We start from the raw sequence: 24,667 nt of genomic DNA on the forward strand, positions 1-24,667 counted from the left end.
CCCATATGTTTAATTCATGCCTCCATATCCCTAAATGCAATATTAGTCGATTTTAGTTTTTCTCTAAACTCTTGATATTATTATTGTTCTAGAGTTTTTCTAATGAGAGTTTTTTTTTTTTTTTAAAACTTATAACTTTAATTAAAAAAAAAAACCTAAGATGGATGAAAAGCAAGCTCGGTGTTGAAGAAGAATCTTGAATTGAGTTTCTGGGTTTAAAGTTTAAACCTCCATTCCATTCTGAGGAGTGAGATGGAGAATTCAGGCAGCGGCGAAGTAGAAGAAGAAGAAGCGTTATTGGTGAAAGCTGCAAAATCCACTGACGAACTTTACCTTCTTCGTGATACATTTTTCCCACAAAACCCTGACGACAGAACCTCCAAATTGCAACAACACTCCGATCTCATTCTCACTCTACTCGATTCCGTTCCTCCAGAAGAAAGAAAATCACCTACGCAACGAGCAGTATTTGAACATCTTCGAGGAAAAGTGTTGGATGTATTTCCTGAATATAAGAAAGAAGCTGAAGATCATCTATCAAAAGCTGTTAAGCTGAATCCATCTCTTGCAGATGCTTGGTTATGTTTAGGAAACTGTATTTGGAAAAAAGGTGATTTATCTGCTGCTAAAAACTGCCTCAATCTTGCATTGAATAAGGTAACTAACTTACTCTACACAATGCATTATTGTAATACGTATGAGGTGTTTGATAAATTGACTCAATGAAATTTTACTCTGTTTTTGTAATAGTGTGCTTATTTAGGCTTTTGAGGTTATGATTGAAGAAACATGATGGTAGATTATAATCTATCCTCCAAATGCTATTATTTCTATTTCTAGAAGATGTATGAATATGATCTTAACTCCAGGAACATTTGGTATTAGAGTAAGAAGCAGTTGTCTATTTCCAAAACAAGTTTAATCCTTAATCTTAGTAAAGCTTATGGGACGGAGGATATAACCGTGAACATGTGTGTCAAACATGGCTTAAACTAATTGTATTTAGTGGTTTGTATTTATTTGTCGGAGTTATTTTTTTACATAAGCTGGTTATTTTTATTGATAGAATCTATGAATTTTTTATGGATGTTACGTAATTTCTGTCATGGTTCTCATACATGTTGAGTTGTTTATTCTTTGTTTTTCATGCTTTTAAATTATTTCACTTTTAGTGTTGACAACAATAGTTTGGTTCTTGGTTTTGTGGTAATTTACTTTGAGGAAATGCCATTTTTTTTTTAAAACTCGGTATTTGGCCTAAGGACATCCGAGGGGTCCAATCCCAACCGTCCACTTGCCGGGCCCCCATTTTAAGCCAGTATGCTATGTATGGACTTGGCCACCGAATTGGCACCGGGGGAATCAAACCTAAGACCTTGAGAGGAGCACACTCCAAGGTCCGAAGCCCGCACCACTCGGCCAACCCAAATGGGTTAATACCATTTATTATTATCTTTAAATTTTTTCTATATTTTAATATGAATATTGAAAATCTAGGAAATTACTTTTTCCTCCGGACTCCGGAGTCTTGGTTTCACTTTATTCTGGTTGAGATTCTATGTGTTGAACCTACAAGTGATGATAGATATTGGTTGTTTATGCAGGGTCCTAACAAGAAGATTCTTTGTCAATTATCAATGCTTAAAAGAAGTATGTCTCAAAGTAAGGCATTCCGCTTTAACCTTTATTTTTTTTAAGATCTACTGTTTTTCACTTGTCCTAATATGGCGGAATCTGATTTTTCTGTTTCCTCGTCTGTCCTTTCTTCACTGATCTTAGGAATATTTATACTAACCGGTCAGATGATTTGGTTATATAGAGTAGTTAGTTCTTAATCCAATCTTTATGCCGTAGCTAGAGAAAATCTCACTCATTCACCAGATTTTATAATTGCCGACTCCACTTAGTGGGATAAGGCTGGTTGTTGTTGTTGTTGTTGTATTCACCAGATTTTATAATTGTAGAAAGTATGTCTTAATTTTTACGAGAACACGATATGTTATGATTGTGTTAGAACTGGTATCTTTATGAATATAAAATTCTGAATGAAGATTGATTAATTGTTGAAAAGGCCCAGGAGTTACAGAAGTTACTTATATAGGCAGGAGTTAGGAGCCTTCCTCCTCTCCCAACCCGCCAAAACCAATACGTACTCCCTCCGTCTCATAATAACTGTCACGTTTGCATTTTTTCTTTGTTTCAAAATAATTGTCACTTTAGAATATCAATGCAACATTTATTATTTTTTTCCACTAACATATCCTTATTTAATGAATTTCCTTTCACTTAACTATTCCATCAACTATAATTATTAGGGTTGTTTTAGTAAATGATATTAATTTTACCATTGAAATCAACACAACTAATCATTTCCTTAAGAACCGTGCACAATACAAAAGTGACATTTATTTTGAGAAGGAGGGAGTAATAACCGAGTGCCCCTTCTAATCATCTTCTCCTATTCCTTGTATTCAATTACAACATAATTCTAGACTAGGTTGGCTGGCCCATTGACCCTCTGCGCCTTACATAAACCTTATTAATAGAATGCCTACCCACAGATTGCTTGCAGTCGACTGGATGTAACCTTACTATAATAAAAGTTGACTGGATGTAAACATAAAAGAGATAAAGAAACCTGGTGGTCTGGTCTTAAGGTACAGAAACTGCTTGCAAGCGGTTACTTTAGTTTGTTTTATAATGCCCTAGAATTTGATCATGCACACATGTATGCGGAAAAATGAAAAACTGGGAAGGAGAGTGAGCAACGACTAAGGGAAATTGGTGCATGTAAGAATGAAGTTGAATGGGGAAAGTGGATAGAAAAGTGAATTGTAAATTACCTATTTAGTATAGCTTTACTAAACTATTCCTATGACCCTACTATTCTTTTATGTGTTGTACAAGCACTTGTTGATTCATTACCGTGCTTGCTGCGAAATCAGGTGCGGATAATCAAGCTGAACTCGTTGATGAAAGCATTCAACATGCCAAGGAAGCAATTGCTTTGGATGTCAAGGATGGGAACTCTTGGTGTAAGATTTAAATTTAAATTATTTGTTGTACTTGTCGTTGACTCGTTGTTGTTACTATTATTCTTATTATAATATTTTTAAAATGTACGTTGCTATGAAAATGAACTTTAACAACTTGATGAATTTAAATCCTTTTAAAATTTACATTTACTTTTTAAATTGCCTTATGCAACTCAGTTGTTTCTTTCCTGAAATGTACTGATGATTGAAATTGAATCTAGGAAACCAGTTATTCTTTTCTGGTTGCCCCAAGAGACTTGCTACCTTAATGCTTTTAATGCTTGTCCTTGTACATTGTTTGTGACTGAACATAATTCGTCATTAAATTTTCATTTTCCTTTTAATATTGTGCTAGATCTTTTTTTAATAAATAACCGGCAATATTTTTTGGCTTTCAAATCCCATCTGACTATCTGATCTTCTTGACAGATAATCTTGGAAATGCATATCTGACAAGTTTTTTTGTCACTGGAGGTTGGGATCATACCAGACTTTCACATTCTTTAAAAGCATATCAAAATGCTGTAAGTATGAAGAGGAATGGTTTAAACTTTACTCTTAATTGAGATTATTATTAAATCTAATAGTAGTGAATAGGCTTATTATTTAAAAATGTGGAAGACCTAACCAAATGTTTGGTCAATATGTACCAGGAGAAAGATGAAGGGATCAAGTCCAATCCTGACTTTTACTTTAATAGTGCCATTGTAAGTTGCATTTGATCCTTTTATTCTACTTCATTATGTTTAAGTCTTTGTCAGAGAAGAGTTTGGAGATTAAATATGTTAGCATACATTTTATATAAAGGAATAATATTGAATCTTTGGTATCATATTTATCAGCTTCTGCCTTCCCATGTTTTATATAAAGGAATAACATTGAATCTTCAAAATCACGTATAGTGCACATATTGTGTATTGGCTGGAGTTTTTATTGTCTGTCTAAATAATTTGTTACAGGCTAACAAATATCTAGAGAACTATGATAGGGCCCTTAGTGGATTTGAGGCTGCTGCTTCAAAGGATCCAGGTCTCAACGCTGCAGAGGAGGTTCAGAAAATTGTCAATTTACTTGACAATGTGGACAATCTGTTGAGGGTAATGAAATTTTCTTTAGCTATGTAGTAATAAATAATAATATATGCTAGTAATTTGTTGATTCATTTTCTTTCTTCATATTTTTCAATAACTTGATATCCTGGCGTGGGGGATTCTTTTTCAATTCTACTATCTTCTGAAGTACCAATTTTTTCTTTTAAAAGAAATGGATTGTAGTCATCACCTTATTTTGAGGGTGGCAGCTTGTTTATACATTTTAGGGTAAAATATGCTTTTCGTCCCTGTAATTATAGGCCATTTGAATTTTCGTCCCTGAACTTACTAATCCTCCCATTTTGTCCCTGTAAATATTAACCATTTGAGATTTCATCCTAATTACAAAATTTTGCTGAGGTGGAGGGTAATTAGTGACGTGGCATCTGTTTAATGGTTTTTTGTCAGGACACGTCAGCAGATGGCGAGGGCAATGACATTTTTGCCCTTAATGAATCTGGGTTCGCGCGCAATGACTGAAATACCCCTGGCTTCATCTTCTTCCTTTTCCCTCTCAGTTTCCTTGCAGATTCAACTGCAACTCCCAGCAACACACACGAACAACAATGGAAGGAGGTTTTTTCTCTACTGCATATTGTCCACTTCAACAACCATTTTCATCCCTCCTTCACTTCTCTGCAACACCATTTTGCGCGCGAACCCAGATTCGTTAAGGGCAAAAATGTCATTGCCCTCGCCATCTGCTGACGTGTTCTGACAAAAAACCATTAAACAGATGCCACGTCACTAATTACCCTCCACCTCAGCAAAATTTTGTAATTAGGATGAAATCTCAAATGATTAATATTTACAGGGACAAAATGGGAGGATTAGTAAGCTCAGGGACGAAAATTCAAATGGCCTATAATTACAGGGACGAAAAGCATATTTTACCCTACATTTTATTATGTACAGGTACATGTAAGAGCTAAGCGAATCGCCTCTTTGGCAGCATCATTGGCTGCTGTAAATTGTAAGCATGATTCCAGCATCATCTGTAGTACATTTTTTTATAGTAATAAACTGACTTGATTCATCATGTCTACATTCTGGTGCAAGTGAAATCGCCATACAGAACAGTTACCATAGACCTTCTGTCAGAGGGTCTTAATAGAGCTCTAGCAGTAGACGGGAAGGTGTTATTCTTAATCAGGAGTGAGGGTGTTGCTCCCCTGTAAGTCTTCTGCTCCAGAAACATATTTTTCGCTATTTATAATCTTTAGTATAAACAACGACCAATTTCCTTGCATTTGTAACCCTCTTTCTGGAGTTTTGAAATGTCGTTTTCTTTCCAACCAGTTTTAAAAGTAATGGAGTGACTTGATTTTGTGGAAAATGTTTACTATACCGAATGCATTTAAAAACCTCCCGTGAATACGCCTATACTATGTCTTTTTCAATTTAAATTGTGATAATTTTTATATGCTTGAAGTTAAATATTTAAATGACTGTTTTTTCCTTATCCTTTTCAACCTTATTTTTCCAGTGGGTATTGGGTCGGGGTGGAGGTGAAAAAAGTGGTTGGGAAAGGGGTCTTTTGAATTTAACAAATACAGGGCATCGTAGCCATAAACGCTGCTTTAGAGGGACCAACAATAACAAAAGAATAATTCCTGTTTGATGATTAATTTAAATAGAATCATATGCAAGCATATATTTATTGGTTAGGTTGTATCTAATGCAACAAAGAAAGGATACGCCGCCTTTTCCCTCCTTTGTATAATTATGTTCCTTAAAAAATTATTCTTGATTTGTTCCTTTTCAAAAATTATACATACCTGACTGATTGTTCCAAAATAATAACTTTCATTTGTGTTGCAAGAAAATATCAATCACGTATGTTGGTATGGGGGCTGTAGTTTTTCAGAATGTGTTTGCCTTCCCTTTATGTTAATTTCTTGAGAATAGTTACACTTGCAGTCTTCGCAGAAATTGGACCTGGATGATCTTGTTCATTTTGCAGATACTATTTGCTGTGTGATTCAAACCAAACTTGCTTTGTTCTTTCAATTTATGGTGTACGTCAGGATGTGGTAAGAATTGCTGTGAAGTTTTATGACATTTCTCTTGTTTTTTCTTTCTTCCCAGTAACGTTTTTCAAAGAGTAAAATTCACTATCTTGGATAAATTTCTAGGGTGACAAACCAGTTGCATGATTCATTCTCTCACATTACTTATTGTAAAAAAATAATGGTAGTAGGTAGTCTACAGTTTTTTTTTTTTTTGACATAATCTCAAATCACTTCTAAGCACATGATCTTTGGTGCAATTAAGGCGTGTCCATAAAATCATGTGCTGTGGGAATTGATAACTGTCAAAGTAGACATAAACAAGGATAAGAGCAGACCAAATATGTAATGATAGTGCGCAGCTTCAGAATTGCGAAATATAGGGTTGGTCCAGCTGATATAAGACCCCATCAAGTTATAGTAGACAAATAAATTTTTTGTTCATTTTTCTCTCTTTATTGGAAGAGCATGCATATTTGAATTTTTCATATAATAGAAGCACTTGCTTGGAAGAACTTGTCGAAATAGTTTATGATATGTCTAAATTTGTTTTCCACTTATTTTATAGCTTTTCAAAGTAGCTTGGATTGCTATTTATCCTTATTTTCTCTTTGATTGGAAAAAAGTAGCTTATACTTGATCTTTTATATGATAAACATTTATTGAGTAAGTGTTTCATTAAGCTATTTATCCAAGCATGTTGAATATTATTTTCTAAAATAAAAGTTTGGGGCAGTTTTTTCCCCCTTTCCTTATTAATGTTATAGTTATCAATTGAAGAATCAATGGTGTTAAATGAACCCTTGTTAATGTCATCCAGATTAAAGGAGGAGATCAGCTCACATTGCTTGATCCTTGTTTTCGTGACGTTGATGTGTCCTGGAAGGAAAAGGTACACTTTTTTCAAAGACATTCTTGATTTTTTTTTTTTGACAACAAAGACATTCTTGATTTAAAAGCAATAATGTGCTAATTCCCTGTTGTAATAAAACAAATCATATTCTGATTAAGGTTTTCTCTTGCCTCATTCATGTACATTTAAAAATAGCATTACCAGTTCAAATCTATACGCCTGGATTTCTATGAGCAAGTGCTTGTTAATGGAAAAGCTCTGACTCCTCAGCAAGCTATTCGTACATCGATATACGCACAACATAAACCATGAACAGACCACTGCTAAATAGATGAGTTGCTGTTGTATGTTGTGTCCATTTAGTTAATACATGTATAGAGGTGAATTTATTGTCCAAGTCTGGGTAACAACCGCAGAATAGAAAAAGAAACTGGAGTGTAAAGTTTCACATTTGGTTTTATGGTTTTACCATCAAGTTTTGCTTTAGGCATATAGTTTTATGTAATTTGAACATCAAAATATAGACACTGTATGCGACATGGTATATATTTATCTCGATCTCTCTTGCTTTTTATCTTCTACGACTTGTATGTATTTCAGAAATGCATATAAAAATCAAACGACGTTGTATTTTTTTTTTTTTTTTTGAGGAAAACGACGTATTTGACATCAAAGTTTTGATGTTAAAATGTTATATCTCGTTGTCAAATATTTTTTTTTTTATATTCTCTTTTTATCTTTTTGATGCTACAAAACTGTATGTTTGTGTAATGTTCTTGTTGTATGTTGTATCAAAGTGTAATCTTTCCACAAACAAAGGTTTGGTCTAGGGGAAGAGACTAGTCTCTCACAAATCGGAATAACGATTCAAATTTTTGTTATGAGAAGTGTCCACATTTAATATCCGACAATGTCTTAAAAAGGATTGTCTTTAGTGGAGTAGGGAACCGGTGAGAAAGAATTTTTTTATCTTGCATAATTATCTTTTTAACACAACTCCACTTTGACGAGAGAAAAAGGCTAAAATGATTAGGAAATTTTCAACTTTACATGAGCATAATCTTGTTGCTGTCCATCAGCCATTATATCCCAAAAGAGGCTTATACCTGTAGTTAGGTATTTCTGTCCTTACTAAATTACTATTTTTTTTTCCCATTACTTATTTTAGATGATGATAATCTGAACGTCTCAAATGTGCCTCGGGACTAATTTAATTTGTATTCAAAATAATTTTGTAAGTTAAAATAATTTTGTTAAAATATAATCAAAATGAAAACGCCCCTCCCTCTCTCTCAACATCCGTCTGAGACTTTCTTTTAAAATGAATAAATAAATTTTAGTGATATTTTAATTGAGTAAAAATCAAGAGTTTATAAGGGATTTGCAAACAAGTTCTTCAACTTGTGAAAATTATTGACCAAGAACTATCACTACTGTCTACTTTTATTGATTAAGTTCTTTAACATAGTTTACTTTGATATTTTACAATTTCAATAACATAAATACCAAAATATTCAACAACTTTTACCTCGAACGTAGCAAGAATTGTGTTAGCACTCTAAAAAGTTTACATTGAGTGACTTAATTAACTACCAATAGCAAGAGTTATAATCAAATAAATTGAATTTTTCTAAAGAGAATATATATTGATAGACTGATTTGATCTTTTACTTTAGAGACTAAAAAACTATCATTATCTCACTAATTTAGTCTCTAATTTTAAAATCAAGGTCCATGAACTATGAGAAATACATAAATTTTGGTCCCTCGGTTCACTAATCTAGGGACCAAATTGATGGATGAGGGTATAGTTTAAGGACTATATTGATGTATTGCTCATAGTTTAGGACATTTTAGTTTATTTTAATAATACAGAGACCAAATTAATGGTAGAGTGATAGTGATAGTGTAGGGACTAAATTGATAGTTAACATTTCCCTTAATAAAAAAAAAAGAGTAGTATCTCTTTGGTTTAACTTCTACATCCTTCAAAAGCAATTCTAGTAGCTTTAAAAGTGAAAACTAGCAATTTCAACATGTTTGGTTCATTTATTTGTATTTAACTATGTCCATTTTAGTAATTATACATTCAAAAACAATTTTGATCAAATCTATCCAAACAACATCCATTTCGTTTAATCAATTCTACATTATTGTATCCAAACACAAATCAATTCTCTCAAAACCAATTCTGTCAGAATCAATTCTATCAGAATCAATTCTGTTAGAATCAATTTTATTCAAAGCTGAACCAAACACGCACTAAATTGATCTTACTATAGTTTAGAAGTATTTATTCTCTAATTCAAACTTTGAAATAGTAGATCCATTAAAAAAAATTGAAATAATAGATGATGACTGAGAAGTAACACTAACACCCCTGCCATTTAATTTATTAACCGAAGTTGGCAGTTGAGTCATGATTTTATACTGTCACTATTCTCAATACTTCTTCATGCATACGCCATCTGCACTCATGATTTTAAGGTAATTTCATTTATGTTGTGTCATGCATTACTGAATGAAATGAAATAAATGCGCAGTTATATATATAGTTATAGCTTCTTCTTGCATCATCAACTGACTCAGATTCCTCCAAGGTGTATTTGCTCTGACCTTAGAAACACTTCAAAGAGATTGAAGGGTTAGTAGTCTTGGCCATGATTTTAATTTATTTTATTTATTTTCCAAATTCCTTGCTTTTGGGGTCTAATAAAGCATGCATGCAGATATAACAGAAATATGGAGAATGGATTTGGTAAGGCCTTTTCTGAATCATATGCAATGAAAGGAGGAGATGGCCCTCACAGTTATGCCCAAAACTCAAAAGCTCAGGCATTATATCGATACCTTTTTCCTTTACTTCATCTCTAATTATTTCTTTTATCTTAAACACAGTGCAATTATATAATATAACATTAATTTATCTGGCATTCATTGTTTTGCTTTATGAATTTGTCCATATAATAAATATCATGCAAATAACATAAAAAAAAAAAAAAAAAAAATCAGTTGCAACCATAGTTCTGGCTGAGTTTCATTCTCCAATAGACCATGGATGATTTTCAGCAGATCAAATATTTTTGTGTTATGAGGATTGAATTGCACCATACTTGGTGTTTAAGTGGCCTTTTGATAAACCTTATTTTAATAGAATTGATTTTGTAAAATTAATTTTATTGAAATTGAATTTGAGCTAAAGTGACTTAATTTGGACTTTTTTAGTGTGAAAACAAGTTTGATTGTTTAACACATTTTTTCTAACTTGCATAAGTTATTTCTTTATCACACTTCTAATCAAACCAAGGTTTGAAGGCAAAATCAATTTTTCCCTACAAAAATCAAAAGCCTTTACATTTTAAAAAGTGTGTTTAGAAAACACCAATATCACAGTGATCAGAAGTTAAACATGAAAGCTTCTAAAAATCAAAATATAAAAGAGCTCTAAATTCACGATGTCAGTTGGTCACCGCTCAACCAAACACGAAATCATGTTTGAAATCTAAATCGTTTATGATTCTCTTCAATGTGAAATAGAACACACACACACTTATATCACAACATCGCGACACGGTTGCAAGGGCCGCGACGCATAATGTGACACTTATGTTGGAGGAATTAATATAATCATATAATTAACCACATAGGAATTTTTTCTGCAGAGAATAGGAATTGAAGCTGCTAAAAGCTTAATCGAAGGCGCACTAGCCAACAAATTTGATCCCAACACTAACTCTTCTTATTCTAGGAAACAAATTTGCATTGCAGATTTAGGGTGCTCCACAGGACCAAACACCTTCATTGCAATTCAATGCATTATAGAAGCAATAGAACTTCAATACAAGTCACGAGGCCTTACTATCCCAGAATTCCAAGTTTTCTTCAACGACCAAATTTCAAATGATTTCAACACTCTCTTCAAAAAGCTTCCATCAAACCGAAACTACTTTGCAGCCGGTGTTCCTGGTTCTTTCTATGGAAGATTGTTTCCAAAGGAAAGCCTTAATGTAGTTCATTCATCTGCATCACTAAATTGGATTTCTAAGGTTCCTAAAGAGATCACAGACAGAAGTTCTACTGCTTGGAACAAAGGAAGAATTCATTACACAAATGCTCCGAAGGAAGTTGTAGATGCTTATGCAAATCAGTATCAGAAAGACATGGAAATTTTCTTGCATGCAAGAGCACAAGAGCTTGTGGGAAATGGACTAATGGCACTTCAAATTCCTGCTGCAACTGATGTTACTTTTGATTCTGATTTTCACTGTGGTAAAAACTTTGAACTTCTTGGAACTTGCCTAGTAGACATGGCCAAGGAGGTAAGGAACCGCTCCGTCATTATCTTAAATTGTACTTTCTCTAGAACGAAATATAAGCTAAAAAGAATCCAGAAAGTCAAATGCATTTAGTTCAAATTTAAACTAAAAACATTTTTTTCTTATTTGCCTCATGTGATTGCAGGGAAAAGTTGATGAAGAAAAAGTGGACACTTTCAATATACCAATATTTTTCTCACCCCTTAAGGATGTGATAAAAATTCTTGAAAGCAATGATGATTTCAGCATAGAGCAAATGGAAACAATGGATGCTAAAAGCCATTTCATTCCAGTTAATGCTCAAATGTATGTTTCATTCCACAGAGCTGCACTGGAAGGAGTAATCGAGAACCATTTTGGAGATGGAATTCTTGATGAACTCTTTCATCGCTATACTAAGAAAGTGATGGAAATTCCTGCTATAATGGATTTACAAAACCTTAATATAGTTGGACTTTTTGTGCTTCTTAGGCGCAAGGTGTAGAATAATTAACTAGTAGCCCATTATGAATAATAAATAAGCATTATTACTACATGAAGTTTATAATTTGTTGTAAACTTTTACTTCTCGGTGTCTTTTAACATGTACTATTTCCTATTATCCTTTAAGCAATAGCATTTCAATTCATAGCAAATTTCACTCCAAGTCATATTTTATTGTGTTACTTTATCTCAATTAAAATATCGATACTTGAAAAAGCTCATACCCACGTGCTTATGGATAAAAATAATATAATTTGTTAGCCGAAAATGGTTTACACCTGAATTTCGAGTATAGTCGAATCTTTCTCAGCTGCAAAGGGTCCATTCTAGTGTTTGATACATTACTTAGGGTTCAAAATCAACGCATGTTGATAACTCGGCCTTAATGTCCATTTCATGTCCTTAAATTAATTTAATCTAGACTTAAATGCACTTTTACTTGCCCTATTTTGCCTTAATTAAAGTTTTAGTCCCTCATTTCTAAAATCGGGTTTTGGTCCTCCTATTTCACATTTGTTAGAATTTCCCACCCACACTCAATTTTGGAGATTATGTTGCAATTAAGTGATTGTGCTTAAATTAGTTATGGAGTATCATCTAACTCTTTAATGATGTTGTCACATCAAAAAAAAAACCAAAGTTGAGTACAGGTAGAAAATCCTGAAAATTGTGAAACATGGATTAAAAATCCGATTTAAGAAATTGGGGGACCATAACTTTAATTTAGGCAAAATAGGATGACCAAAAGTGTATTTAAATCTTTAATTTATTTAAGCAAATAAGGAACAACTACCGAACTACATTTTAGCAAAGCATCATTTGGAGTGTGAGAATGTGAATGAATTCTCTCAATTTTTTTCTTTCGCGTTTTTTTTATGTTTCTTATTCTCCACCTTTAAAACTCTTTTTTTTCCTTTCTGAATTCTTTTTTCTCTCTCCTTTCTAATGGATGGATGGTGGAGATTTCAATGGTCCTCATGTCACATGAGAGGAATGTGCAGAAAAATAACAGAAACAGTTCATCGTGCAACATGGATTACAACGCAAAACATGAAATATCACGCATACAAGGTGATCTTGAACACAACCACACGAGTTTAGATGAGTAACCACACTAAGGGCACGGTCGTAGTTGACAACAATCATGGTTGGCTGATAAGAAATAGGTGCAGGTATCTTGGTCTATAAATGCACTTGTAAATTGCATGTAGCCACATTAATCAAACAAGCAACTTATTTTACTTGCATATTTACCTTTTGTTTTTTATTCCTTTAACTTTTGCTTATGTTTTTCTTAACATTTTGGTTCTTAAAATTTGTGATCTCGTCTTTCACTCTTTGAAGTAGTTAAAGAATCCACAAGTGAGGGACATAGTTCATTTCTTAGCATTACCATTCAAAGAAAAAACAAAATCATTGTTGAGAACTATTATCCGAGCATTTGCTAACTTTGATGTTCAGCAATAAGCACACAATTAAAAAAAGAAGAGAGAACACAAGAGTTAACCACTTTTTGAATAACTCTATAATATAGAAGACAGTGTGACTTCCATTTATATGTATGTGTGTCTATATGATTAGGAAAATTCTCTAAATATCAAAATACATTTATATACCTCTTAAATTTCAGGTGATTTGCATGGGACCAATTGCATGAATTTTCAATTGAGCAGTAAATCGGATAGACACCGAGAAACATTTTATGATTCTCTGAACGGCTAACCTAACACCAACTCCTCTTAACTCATAGTAAATTGTAACTATATTCCTTGTGATTTTTGTGGCTGCTTCAGTGTCGTGTGAAGCGGTAGGCATTGAGTAATTATTTAAATTGCGCTCAATCATTTTTTATTCCTCTGTACTAGCAGGGGAATGAATCAACAAAACCAGTGCATATATATCAGGGAGTGACAGAATTATTGCTGCTGCAGTTAGGTTAATCTTTATGTACCCATCATTTCCACTGCCGGTTAAATTATGTGGCAGCCTCATTAGTTGAGAGTTGAGACATCGACTACTCCCTGCCGGAGTATATATTATTTGCCATGTATTACGAAGTTTTCACAATTAAAGTTTCACAATTAAAGAAGGCGCGATATTTTCTTTTATGAAAAAAATAAAAAGGGAAGTATGAAAATTTCATCCAAACTGAGAAACACATGAAAGTGGATGAGATTGAAATTGCAGTTTGAAACGCAATACCATTTGAATCAAACAATCCAGGGATTTCAAATTAAATAGCTTTATGCAAACAATCAAAAGCAGTAGTATGGCTTTACATACACCACCAAGCCGAAGGCAGAGACGACTCTAGCAATATATATGGAATTATCAATCAGCAGTTTAAAAACTCCAAAAAGAAGGAAAATATGTAGTGATGCACATTTGTTTCTTTGTAAAACTGCGAAATAGAATCCCCTTCGCAAAGTACAAGTCAACAAACTATACATACAATACTGTTTGTATATGCTTAAGCTATTCACAATCCAATGACAATGCAAACCAACGCAACCTAAATATGATACCCCAAAAAAGCGAAATATGATACCCAAAAAAAAAGATTTTCACAGGATTTTAAGACGAAGAGCTAGATGTGGCTAAACCTCATTTATTCAAGAGATAGTGATCGGAAAGAATATTATATTTATTCTACAAGATATTTGAAAGTACACTATTGCTGCTTATAGTAGCCACCTTGGTGAGGTGGAGGATATGGAGATGGAATGGTATAAGGGGGGCGAGGACCAGGTTGTTGCTGTTGTGGGTGTGTGGGTGCATTATTGTAGTATGGAGCACGCCATCCAGGATAGGCGGGTTGACCATAATCATGGTTTGCTGGTGGCTGCTGCTGATGGACCTGAGGGGCTGGGTACGGGGCAGTTGATGTTGGCGGGATTTGGTATGGAGGAGGAGGCTGATGATGTGAATGGCCATATGATGGAGGGGGATGAGCATATGAAGAAACTGGTGGTTGCTCAGATGGCTGATAATAAGGATTCTGGGGACGAGGATCTGTTTGAGTATTGGATCTTTGATTTTGGTTTCCCACTGAAGGGTAGTTGTTGTTATAGCCACCTGTGTTTTTATCCTGGAAACTCAAACCAGCTACTTGTCTCTGAACATCTTCAATCATTTCCCTGCACTGGATGTTCCTTGTCATTACAAAGTCATTGCTCTGCTGCTTTACATTTGTGATTGCGTCCTAATTGAACAAAGAAATTGCATATTAATACTATTGCATCATAAATATGTGATCCAAACAGTACTATCCAAACACATTCAAATAATACGAGGGACGATTTAAATTAACAATGATAACAGCATGCTTAGCTTTGTTGAAAAAATATAAATAATAAAATGGGAAGTTCTCAAGGTCTTGCCTGCAGGGTAACATAGAATTTTAACCCTTCATTGATGTTGTCCTTTATTTCTCGAAACTTTGCTATGGCAGCTTCAATCTGCTTGTAGGATTTTTCACGTGAAGCTGGAAAGATTACAAGGAATTCATCAAAACAAAAAGGGTGGACTATAAAAATGGAGCATTCTGTATGAAGTTAACAAGTTATTTATTAATTACCTGAAAATTAAAAATATGTGAGTGTGTGTGCGCGCGCGTGTGTTATATACATTATACATATTCTCCAAAAAAACAAAAACAGATTTAACCTTTTTAACCAGATGAAGTATAAAAATCAGATTCAATCTTATAGAGAAGAACAACGGATACCTACCTTTGTAATCTTCAAGATTGAAGATAACAGAAAAATCATCATTTTGAGCCTGTGAACAATGGCAAACAATTATCAGAATAAACATCATTTAACTTTCCTGATTTCCTCTAACATCTATCACATTCAATTAAAAAGGCTATAACCATCAATACAACTACAAAGGGATGTCTGCCATGCCCTTGCTTACAACAACAATACCATTTTTGCCTTTCCAGACATTAGTTCATCTCTCTGAGTGGTAATCAAGATTAAGAAGCATGAAATATAAAAATAGCAAGTCTGCATTTTCTGCTAGAGTATTTATTTTGGCATTTGTCAGGGGTAATCAAGTGAGAGTTCTTACTATAAATCAAGTATTTCCAAGAGTATAATCCCATGTGAATAACCAATGTATGGAAAAAGGTAATCCCCAAAAAATGAAAACTAAACCTCCTAGATAGTTGCGACATATTTCTTTCTTGTATGCATGAGACTATTTACAAGGGTGTCCAGATATAAACATACCTGGATTTGCAGCAACAGTTGTTCTTGTGCCTCAATATTCTGAGCTATGTCTTCAGAAATATGGTCATATTTTGCTATCTCCTTTTTAAAAAGATCCTCATAAGAACCGGTGGATGTCATCAACTTGGGCAATATATCATCCTGAAGATATTTACAAAAGCATAAGCATATATGATTTGTGTCTAATAGTTTCATTATAACAAGCTACATAGGAGGAAACAAATTCCCATCAATTCTTTGCACCTACAGCAGCATTACAATAGAAACCTCTAAATGGATAAAATAGAATACAAGCCACTAATTTATCTTGCAAAATAAGGTAACAAAAATACAGGGAATGAATTACTTAATATAAGGAAAAAAAAGAAAGAATTCATGAATTATGAATCCTTTACGCAAGAATCAAGAGTGAAAACATGGCCTCCACACTTGGGAGCTGTGATGCATAGATACGACAAAACTGATGGTGCAGTTGATTATCAGCACATATGTATATCTGATACTCTAATGAAGCATAGTACGGAAGGTACTGGAGTGAGTGCAAAAAAACAGAGGAAAACGAGGATGCGGGGAAGAATGGTAAAGAAGATAGGAGAATTCAAAGACTTTTGTTGGAGTGGCCACCAGAGAATAAATTTTATATTCATACTATGAAAATTTGGGAGAGGGTGATTGAATGGAAAATAAGACAAGAGACTCTTATTAGGTCAACAATGGAAGCTATATAATTGTATGAATACTGATGGAGTGATATTGGTGAAATCAAAAAGACCTACAGAGATTTTTTTTTTTTTTGGATTTGGAGAATGCATGTGTTTGAAGTACTTAGAGAAGTTTGGCAGAAGGCTTTAGATAAGAAAGGAGTCTGAATAGCTTACATTTGAGCAATCAAGATGTGTTAAAACTAGTACAAGAACACAGGGATGGAATACAAAAGGTTTGCCTGTGATCATACGGTATAGTATAGGTGTCCAACAAGGGTCGACTTTGAGCCCTTATCTTTTTATTCTAGTTTTAGGCATGCATGCTAAACGTGTCCAAGGGAGAGTGCCAATGTGCATGCTTTTCTGGGAGATAATGTCCTCGTCAGAGAGTTAAAAGATATAAATAGACAGTTGGAGATATGGAAACAAGTTTGGGAACACATCAGCTAAGTAGAAATATATGAAATGCAAGTACAACAAGAGATATACTTCCTAGCTTGAAAGTAAAAAATGGACAATATACAATATCATAAATCTCACATTTAAAGTGTGTTGAGTTTATCATACAAAATGTTAATATAGAGGAATAAGTCAATCACTAAATCCAAGTATAGTAGTTGAAATGGAGAAATATATCAGGTGTCATTGAATGATGTATCCTTGACTTAAAGGAAAATTTGTATGTACAGCCACCAAACCTACAATGTTCTATAGGATGTTGTGGCCATTAAAGAGCTGAGGAAGTAAGCTCGATGCAGAAGAGAAGAAATTGTTAAAAAGGGGGTGGTTGATTACACAAGTCAAAATAGGATTAGACATGCAATCATTAGAGGGAAAATTGGGATTGCTCGTATTGTAAAAAGATAGCGGAGTCTCATCTTAGTTGGTATCACATGTTAAAAATGGCCCTTGAAAACATCAATAAAGAAAGCTAACCAGATGATATCACTATAGTCTATAGATCAAATTAGAGGCAGGGGGGCTTTGTGATATTACTTTGATATCATTGGATATCGCTAGAAAACCAGCATTTTGAACATAAATAATGCACATTGCAGGAAAAGATGGCCTTTTATAACCAGACAGAAAAGTCTCACTTCTGCTCCGCAAGTTGAAAAACAAAATTACATGAATCGCTCTTATCAGTCTTACCTTTCTTTTCATCTCTCTAAGCATGTCTTCAAGACCAGCCCTTTGAGCTCCTAGAGTTTCTAGTTGCCTCTGTATCAATGAACATAAAATTGAGTATGAACCATTAAAAGACAAGCTACAGATATTTCAGATGTAATTAAAAATGAATTCTCATGTTCTCAGCTGTCAGCTCTAATCAACACAACATCAAATTTCACATCTCAAATTTATTCCAGGATTTCTTCGTTCTTCTAGTTGAGAGAATAGTAAAGAAGAAAAGAAAACCATTCAACGCTCAATTGATCAGTAGATTTTATAATCCGTTATATACATAGCAAGGATGTTATAGTTTCGAAAAGTATAATATAAAAAGGATCACTGAACCAGTCAGCCAATATAATGTAAGATCTGTTACCATGCATACATGAGTTTAAATGAAATTTACGAAGAGTGTGAATGCAATGATCCAGCCATAATTTTAGCATTGCAAGCTCAAATATTTAACTATTTACAGTATTAAGTTTGCCCAGATTACATTTTTGCTTAAATATCCTGAAAATAGCTACAAATATTCCTCAACGCAAAACCTATTAAAACCAGGCATAACACGTTCAAAATATACCAAAATATTGTATTTCAAGATATACCAAAATAGAATTATCCTTCACCAGATCTTATAGGTGGATAAATTAATACTTGAAATAATAAACGACAGGTATATCTACACTATGGAGTAAAACAATTAGTCATAGATTTTATACATTGAAAATCCAAACATAACAATAACAAGACCAGAAACGACATACCAAGCTTTGTTTGAGAGACCCTACAATAGCATCTTCATTTTGATCAAAAGACATAATTGGCCTTGCCAAACTTGGAAGTGCAGATTCAATCTGATAAAAGACAAATGAGATTGAATGACTTACACAATGTATTCTGACCATACCAAGAACCAAACATCTTATAACAAATTTAAAGGAAAACACTTTACCGGACGGGCATCAAGGATGGCCATCAGTGCTGCATGTTCTCTAACTGAACGCTCAATCCTACCATCACTCTCCGCAGCTTGCTTCAAGTTACCTGCAAACCTATTAAGTCTATCCAACAAATTCTTTGTCAAAGTGCTTGACTGAGGCCTAGTCCATTTAGTGCCGAATTGACTTCTAAATTGAGCATCTTCTCTTGATTCCTTCTGCAACAACTCCTCGGTCTGGACCAGCAGTTCTTGATTAACCCTCCTTAGGTCCTTAAGCTGCTGCAACTCTGATTCCAAACCAGCAGGCCCCCCACTGATCTGGACAGCCTCCACATCTTCTTTGAGATTTGTCGGTAGAGTAAAATTTCCTTCCAGAGCAAGAATAGAATCCGGCAATTCCATTTCCCTAAGCCTAACCCGGGTTAGCTCACTAGCTTGCTGCAACTTCTCAGCCTGTGTTCTTATAATGCCATCAACCATTTCAGTGTACCTGGAGAGAGCCTTGGCACTATTGTCAGGAACAAGACTTGCGAACATCTTCTCTTTACTCGCATCCAGCACCTCACTCATTACCATCGGCTTCACCATAGCAAAGGCCGGAAGAGGTGACAATGAACTAGCAGGAGGAACTCTCATCAAGTAAACTCTATCATTCTCCTTGACAGCCCTTTCAAGGTTTCTGTTAATATTAGCCTCTAACTTGTTAATCGCATCAACAAGCTGCGCTGCAGCGCCCCTGGAGTTTTTCTTCGCCTCAGTAAGCACACTAATAGCACCCTTCAACCTTGCAATCTCCTCCGCTATTTCCTCTTTCTCATGCAGCTCTAGTCCATATCTATAACAAGCTTCAGCATAGAAAATAGCTGTCTTCAATTGCACATGAACTATCCACGACTTATCGAAATGCTGACTTAAAGGCGCAACATTCAGTGCAGCCAATGCTTCCTCATAATACAGCCCAACCTACATCAATTGCGCAAGTTAGTTTGCAGCCACAAAACCAAAAACCATATCAAAACTAGGTCATGTTTGGATAAACAACTTAATTAAGCATTTACAGCATAAACGCTTATCATATAAGTGCTTATGAATAAGCTATTTCTCCAACAAAAAATAAAATAAAGTCAAATTATTTTCATCTCAGTCTCAGCCCTCAGGTAGAAGGTGTTTTCATAAGCTATCCGCGAGCTTATGGAAACAAGCTGAAAACAACTCATAGACATGTTATCCATGTAGCAATGACACCTCCGATCAAAGGTGTGTCCAGTACACCAACACATGATATTGCGTTCAAATAATTCATTTTCTCAAATTACTACCACTGTCAACATGTCAACGTCGAGACTGGCATTCGTGTCCGTGCTTAGATAACATGTCCTTAGATAAACTCAAATTATTCAATATCAATCCAAACAAGTCCTTAGATAAACATATCAACAGCATGATTCATAATTCATAATTAAAATCAACCAAAACATAATCCAATTTGAGAATCGAATTCCCAGACCTGCCTAGAGATCTTAGCACAAACACCAGGAGTACTTCCTTTAGCAATAGTGTTTTCAAACACACATTCTTGAGCTTGAGCAAGCATAAGCTTCTCTAACATTCCAGCACACTCAACGGACAAATCAAGAGTTGTGGAATTTCCAACCGAGATTTTCATAGAAGCATTCTCTCTAAGAAAACCGAACGAGCCGGCCGCCGCCATAAAAGCATGAGAAGCCTGCCGCCGGCCGTCAACGGTATTCCGATCAAATGTTAAACCAATCTGACTGTAAACAGCGGCCAAATTAAACAACACAGCGCCTTTCTCAAGATGAATATTTTGCTGAGAAGCTTTTTGTTTCGGTTTGAACGCATCAAACCAAACGAAGGTGAGTGCGTTAACGTGATCAGGTTCAGATGAAATTGGAAATCGAGTTTCGGTTTGACATAGAGCTTTGAAATAGGTTATGAAAAGGTCACGTCGTGCGGGGAGAGATGGATCGGAGTGACGTTCAAGGTCGGAACGGAGTTGTTTTAGGGTTTGAAGATCGTCTTCGAGGTTTTGTGCTTCGCGTTCAGAGTAATGGAAGGCGATGTAGTTACGGAGGGGACGGTAGAGATCTACGGTGTTTGTTTTCTTCTCGAAGATTGCGAGCATGATGTTGGTGTTGCCTACGGCGGAGGAAGATTGCGACGCGGCCATGATTCGGTGGTGAATGCTAACGTGTGCGTGGATTTTGTTTTGTTTTGAAGGGAATGTGTGTCGACGTGGCAGTGGAAAAACAATGCTCCCTTCTTACAAAGAAACTTCTTCACCTTAGCGAGGAAGTAAACTAAGCTGCAATTTTTGGATAATGGCCCACCTATTATTTATTGAATGGAGTTATTGTATTGTAAAAATAAAAAACTTCAATTTCCATCCTCCATGTTAAAAATCTTTTTGGTCTGGATTGATCAATCTGGACTTAAATGAGCTCCATCAAAAGACTAATTGTTTAGTGCTTAGCAGAATTCGAGTTTAATTTTTAAATTGAATAATTTTAATTAAGTTATACTTACATCACAGTCGAACTTTAAATTATTAAAGTTTTTTTCTTCTTATAGTCAAAGGGTTAACATCAACATCAACAAAATTCATCCAAACAGAGGAAAATGGTTTTTTTTTGGTTTGTAACGGTAAATTTGAAGAGTCTGGTTTTTAGAAAATGATTGGGTGATAATAGTAGCTCTAAAAATGTGATTTTTTATTTATTTTTAAATAAAGAGTGTTAAAGGCCTATAGAAAAAGATTGGGTCATGTTAACCGGTGCCCCCGGGGCACTGGTTAAGGAAACCAAAAAAATGAAGTTTTAAAATGAAAGTAACACTTTTTATGTTTTTGAAAAGTTGACAGCACAAGTTCCAATGTAATATTTACTATATTTGACTCCTTAACCAGTGCCCCAGGGGCACTGGTTAACATTACCCAAAAAGATTAAGTACTAAACTAACCAGAAAAGGAAAAAAAACAAGGTCTTCACTTAGCAAGTTGTTCAACTACTCGGGAGGATGCTCCAACACGGTGGAGTTGAAAGATAATTAACTACTAATCTACTACTATGTTTGATCATTCAGACAGCACATTTGTTCTCTCCTATGTCAAATGTGGTAAAATTATGTTGCTAGCTCTTCCTTGTCAAGTTGTAGATACGTTGAAGTAGAGTTCATACCACCTCATGGACCATAGATATTGCCTTTGACATAGTCAATGGGAGTCTTAGAGTTACTCTCATGCACCAGCTTGTGGATTCTCATATGTCGACTCCATATGTATGCTAGCAATGCAAATATCAAACTTTTGAGTGAAGTCTTAGAACCATATTCATGTGTCATTCTTTAGAATACCCCGTAACAGCAACTGCATTCTTCATATCAATAGCACCATCATAGTTGAGCTAGCGCCAAACCACCATTGGGTATTTCGAACTTTTTTTTTTGTGGTGGTCGGGGTTTGAACCCCGTACCTTGTATATTTTATGCATTGTTCATACCAACTGAGTTAAGCTCACGAGGACGGGTATTTCGAACTAGGGGTGTTCGCGGTGCAGTTTGGTTCGGTTTTAAGACTAAAAGTCATCCGAACCGCAAGATAAAAAAGAATGCGGTTTGGTTCGGTTTGGTTGACTTTTAAAATACAATCTGAACCAAACCAAACCAAACCAAACCAATGCGGTTTGGGTTGGTGCGGTTTTTTTGAGACAATAAATTTTTTTGTTTCTAACAATAAAATCGAGTTAAAAAGGTAAAACACAACATACTTTCGACAAACAACATAAACCAAATTAAAACCGTGGACAAAAATTAATTATATTTTGTAGGAAATGTAAAATACTAAGATTTTATCATTTTCTAAAATTTTAAGTAGCATATAAATACATTTTTGAAATAAAAAGGCAAGAAGGAACTTACACTCTGTTTGGTAGGATAGAAATAGGGAAGAGAGAGTGAAGGAAGAGAGAAGTTGAAGAGAGATGGTGAACTTCTCCTGTTTGGTAGTGAAGAGAAATAGGGGAGAGAGACTAAAAAATCATGGGTCCCACACAAGATTCTTTCTCCCCATAAGGGTGTGTTTGGTTGGGAAGAGAATTTGAGAAGAGAGAAATAGGTAAGAGAGAGTGTGTGAAGAGAGAAAGAGATGAGAAATAGAGTTGATTTGATGTGTTATTTGATAGAAGAGAATAAGAAGAGAAATAGAAGAGAGAGAAGTGTATTTATTTTTTGAAAGGACAGAAACACCCTTGCATAGAAATAATTATTCAATTCATTGTATATCAAAGCTAATTTACTTTCATTTAATTAAATTTTCTCCTTATACCAAAAAAAATAGAATATTATATATCGAGCTTTAATTATTCTGAAAAATAATTATTTACATTAGTTGAACATGATAAATTTATTAATATTTTTCGACAGGATAGATTTATTAATTTTAATTTCTAAAATTAGAAAAGATTTAAACTCATTCAAACAAATTATTATTAATTAGTTTACTAAATAGCAATCATAAAAGAAAGGCCAGAAAAGTAGCAGATTGCAACAGGAAAAAAATTGCAAAGCATTATGCTATCATGCTATGTGTGTAAGAAGTGCAGCCAGTTCCGGAAAAAAAGTATGCAGACATAAAGAGAATATAGGGACAAAAACTGAAAAACCATAAATTTGAGGCATTCTCTCCTCTTTCTTCGCATTATTGGAGAGAAACTAAAATGTGTGGGGCCTACAACAAATTAGTCTCTCTTCTTTATTTCTCTGCAGTGCCAAACTGAAGAAATGAGCCATTTCTTCCCTTATTCTCTCGCACGTCTTTCTCTCGTTCCTATTTCTTCCCTTCCAAACAAGCTGTAACTGACGAGAAATAGAAGGAGAGATGGGATGCTTTTTCATATTCCTATTATACCCCTCATTTCTTTTTCATTCAATTAATTTTTTTATGCCTTTTATTACTTTATTGTACTGTAATTTTTTTTCAAGTACAACTTTGCTTCGTTCATTCCCTAAAAAAAGCTTTATTTCATATGAAGTGGTTGTTTTTTAGTATAAATGTAGAGTGTGCTGGTACGCTGCTGTTTATTATTTCACAAAATATTTACGAAATATTACACTTTTTTTTTGGCAAATACTATTCTTTTTATTGATAGAAAAAATACTTAAATTTATATAAAAAAAATTATACGTTTCATTTAAAATAAGTAGTTAAATTAATTAATTGAATTTAAACAAAAGAATCAAATTAGTTTGATTGGAAATGTTATTTTAACATAGGGACATTATAGTACTTTTAAATATAAACAACACTTCTCTCTTCTCTATTTCTCTCATTTCTCTTTTATACCAAACAATTCATCAAATCTACTCTACTTCTCATCTTTTTCTCTCTTTTCAAACTCTCTCTTACCTAATTTTCTCTTCACAACTTCTCTTCTACACCAAACACACCGTTAACAAGAAAAAAAATATGTCATTTTATAAAAGTTTCCATTAAGTTTCTTTGAGTATTGGTTTAGGTGACATAGATTCTAATTAGTGTTTTTATTATGTTGCGGTTTGGTTTGGTTCGGTTCGGTTGGTAAAATGAAAATCGCAAACCAAACCAAACAATGCGGTTGAGTAAAAAAGTGATTCAAATACATCCAAACCAAATGCGGTTTTTTGCGGTTTCGGTTTGAATTGGTTTGGTTTGCGGTTTTTCTATTGGATTGGTTCGGTTTTGAACATCCCTATTTCGATCCTACATGCAAAACACTGTTGTTTGACTAAACTTGGTCGTAGGAATTACGTTATAGTGCAAAATCTCCCTAGCA

The 24,667-nt window shown here is 34.3% G+C and overlaps 3 protein-coding genes across 3 annotated transcripts; 2 read left to right on the plus strand and 1 right to left on the minus strand.

Moving 5' to 3' along the window:
- The first annotated feature begins 198 nt into the window (after nt 1–198).
- On the plus strand, nt 199–7,562 carry LOC146958958 (uncharacterized). The gene is made up of 11 exons (XM_085740461.1): nt 199–657; nt 1,605–1,662; nt 2,946–3,035; nt 3,465–3,559; nt 3,689–3,742; nt 3,995–4,132; nt 5,042–5,099; nt 5,186–5,300; nt 6,090–6,159; nt 6,956–7,027; nt 7,184–7,562. Exons 1-11 carry the CDS (start codon nt 253–255, stop codon nt 7,298–7,300), a joined length of 1,272 nt encoding a protein of 423 aa, XP_085596587.1. The 5' UTR covers nt 199–252; the 3' UTR covers nt 7,301–7,562.
- Nucleotides 7,563–9,098: 1,536 nt separating this feature from the next.
- On the plus strand, nt 9,099–11,939 carry LOC146958959 (S-adenosyl-L-methionine-dependent methyltransferases superfamily protein). The gene is made up of 4 exons (XM_085740462.1): nt 9,099–9,632; nt 9,718–9,823; nt 10,651–11,307; nt 11,450–11,939. The coding sequence occupies exons 2-4, from the start codon at nt 9,731–9,733 to the stop codon at nt 11,786–11,788; spliced, it is 1,089 nt and encodes a 362-aa protein (XP_085596588.1). The 5' UTR covers nt 9,099–9,632; nt 9,718–9,730; the 3' UTR covers nt 11,789–11,939.
- Nucleotides 11,940–14,171: 2,232 nt separating this feature from the next.
- Nucleotides 14,172–21,126, minus strand: LOC146958960 (Endosomal targeting BRO1-like domain-containing protein). Its single transcript, XM_085740463.1, has 8 exons — nt 20,347–21,126; nt 18,852–19,802; nt 18,664–18,753; nt 17,879–17,947; nt 16,023–16,163; nt 15,519–15,567; nt 15,168–15,271; nt 14,172–14,989 (listed from the first exon to the last, which is right to left on the minus strand). The coding sequence occupies exons 1-8, from the start codon at nt 21,028–21,030 to the stop codon at nt 14,459–14,461; spliced, it is 2,619 nt and encodes an 872-aa protein (XP_085596589.1). The 5' UTR covers nt 21,031–21,126; the 3' UTR covers nt 14,172–14,458.
- Between the last annotated feature and the right edge of the window lie 3,541 nt (nt 21,127–24,667).

The sequence above is a fragment of the Medicago sativa genome, chromosome 1 (genome assembly GCF_051527215.1).
Source record: "Medicago sativa cultivar Bolivia chromosome 1, Bolivia_mono, whole genome shotgun sequence".
Lineage (NCBI taxonomy): Eukaryota > Viridiplantae > Streptophyta > Magnoliopsida > Fabales > Fabaceae > Medicago > Medicago sativa.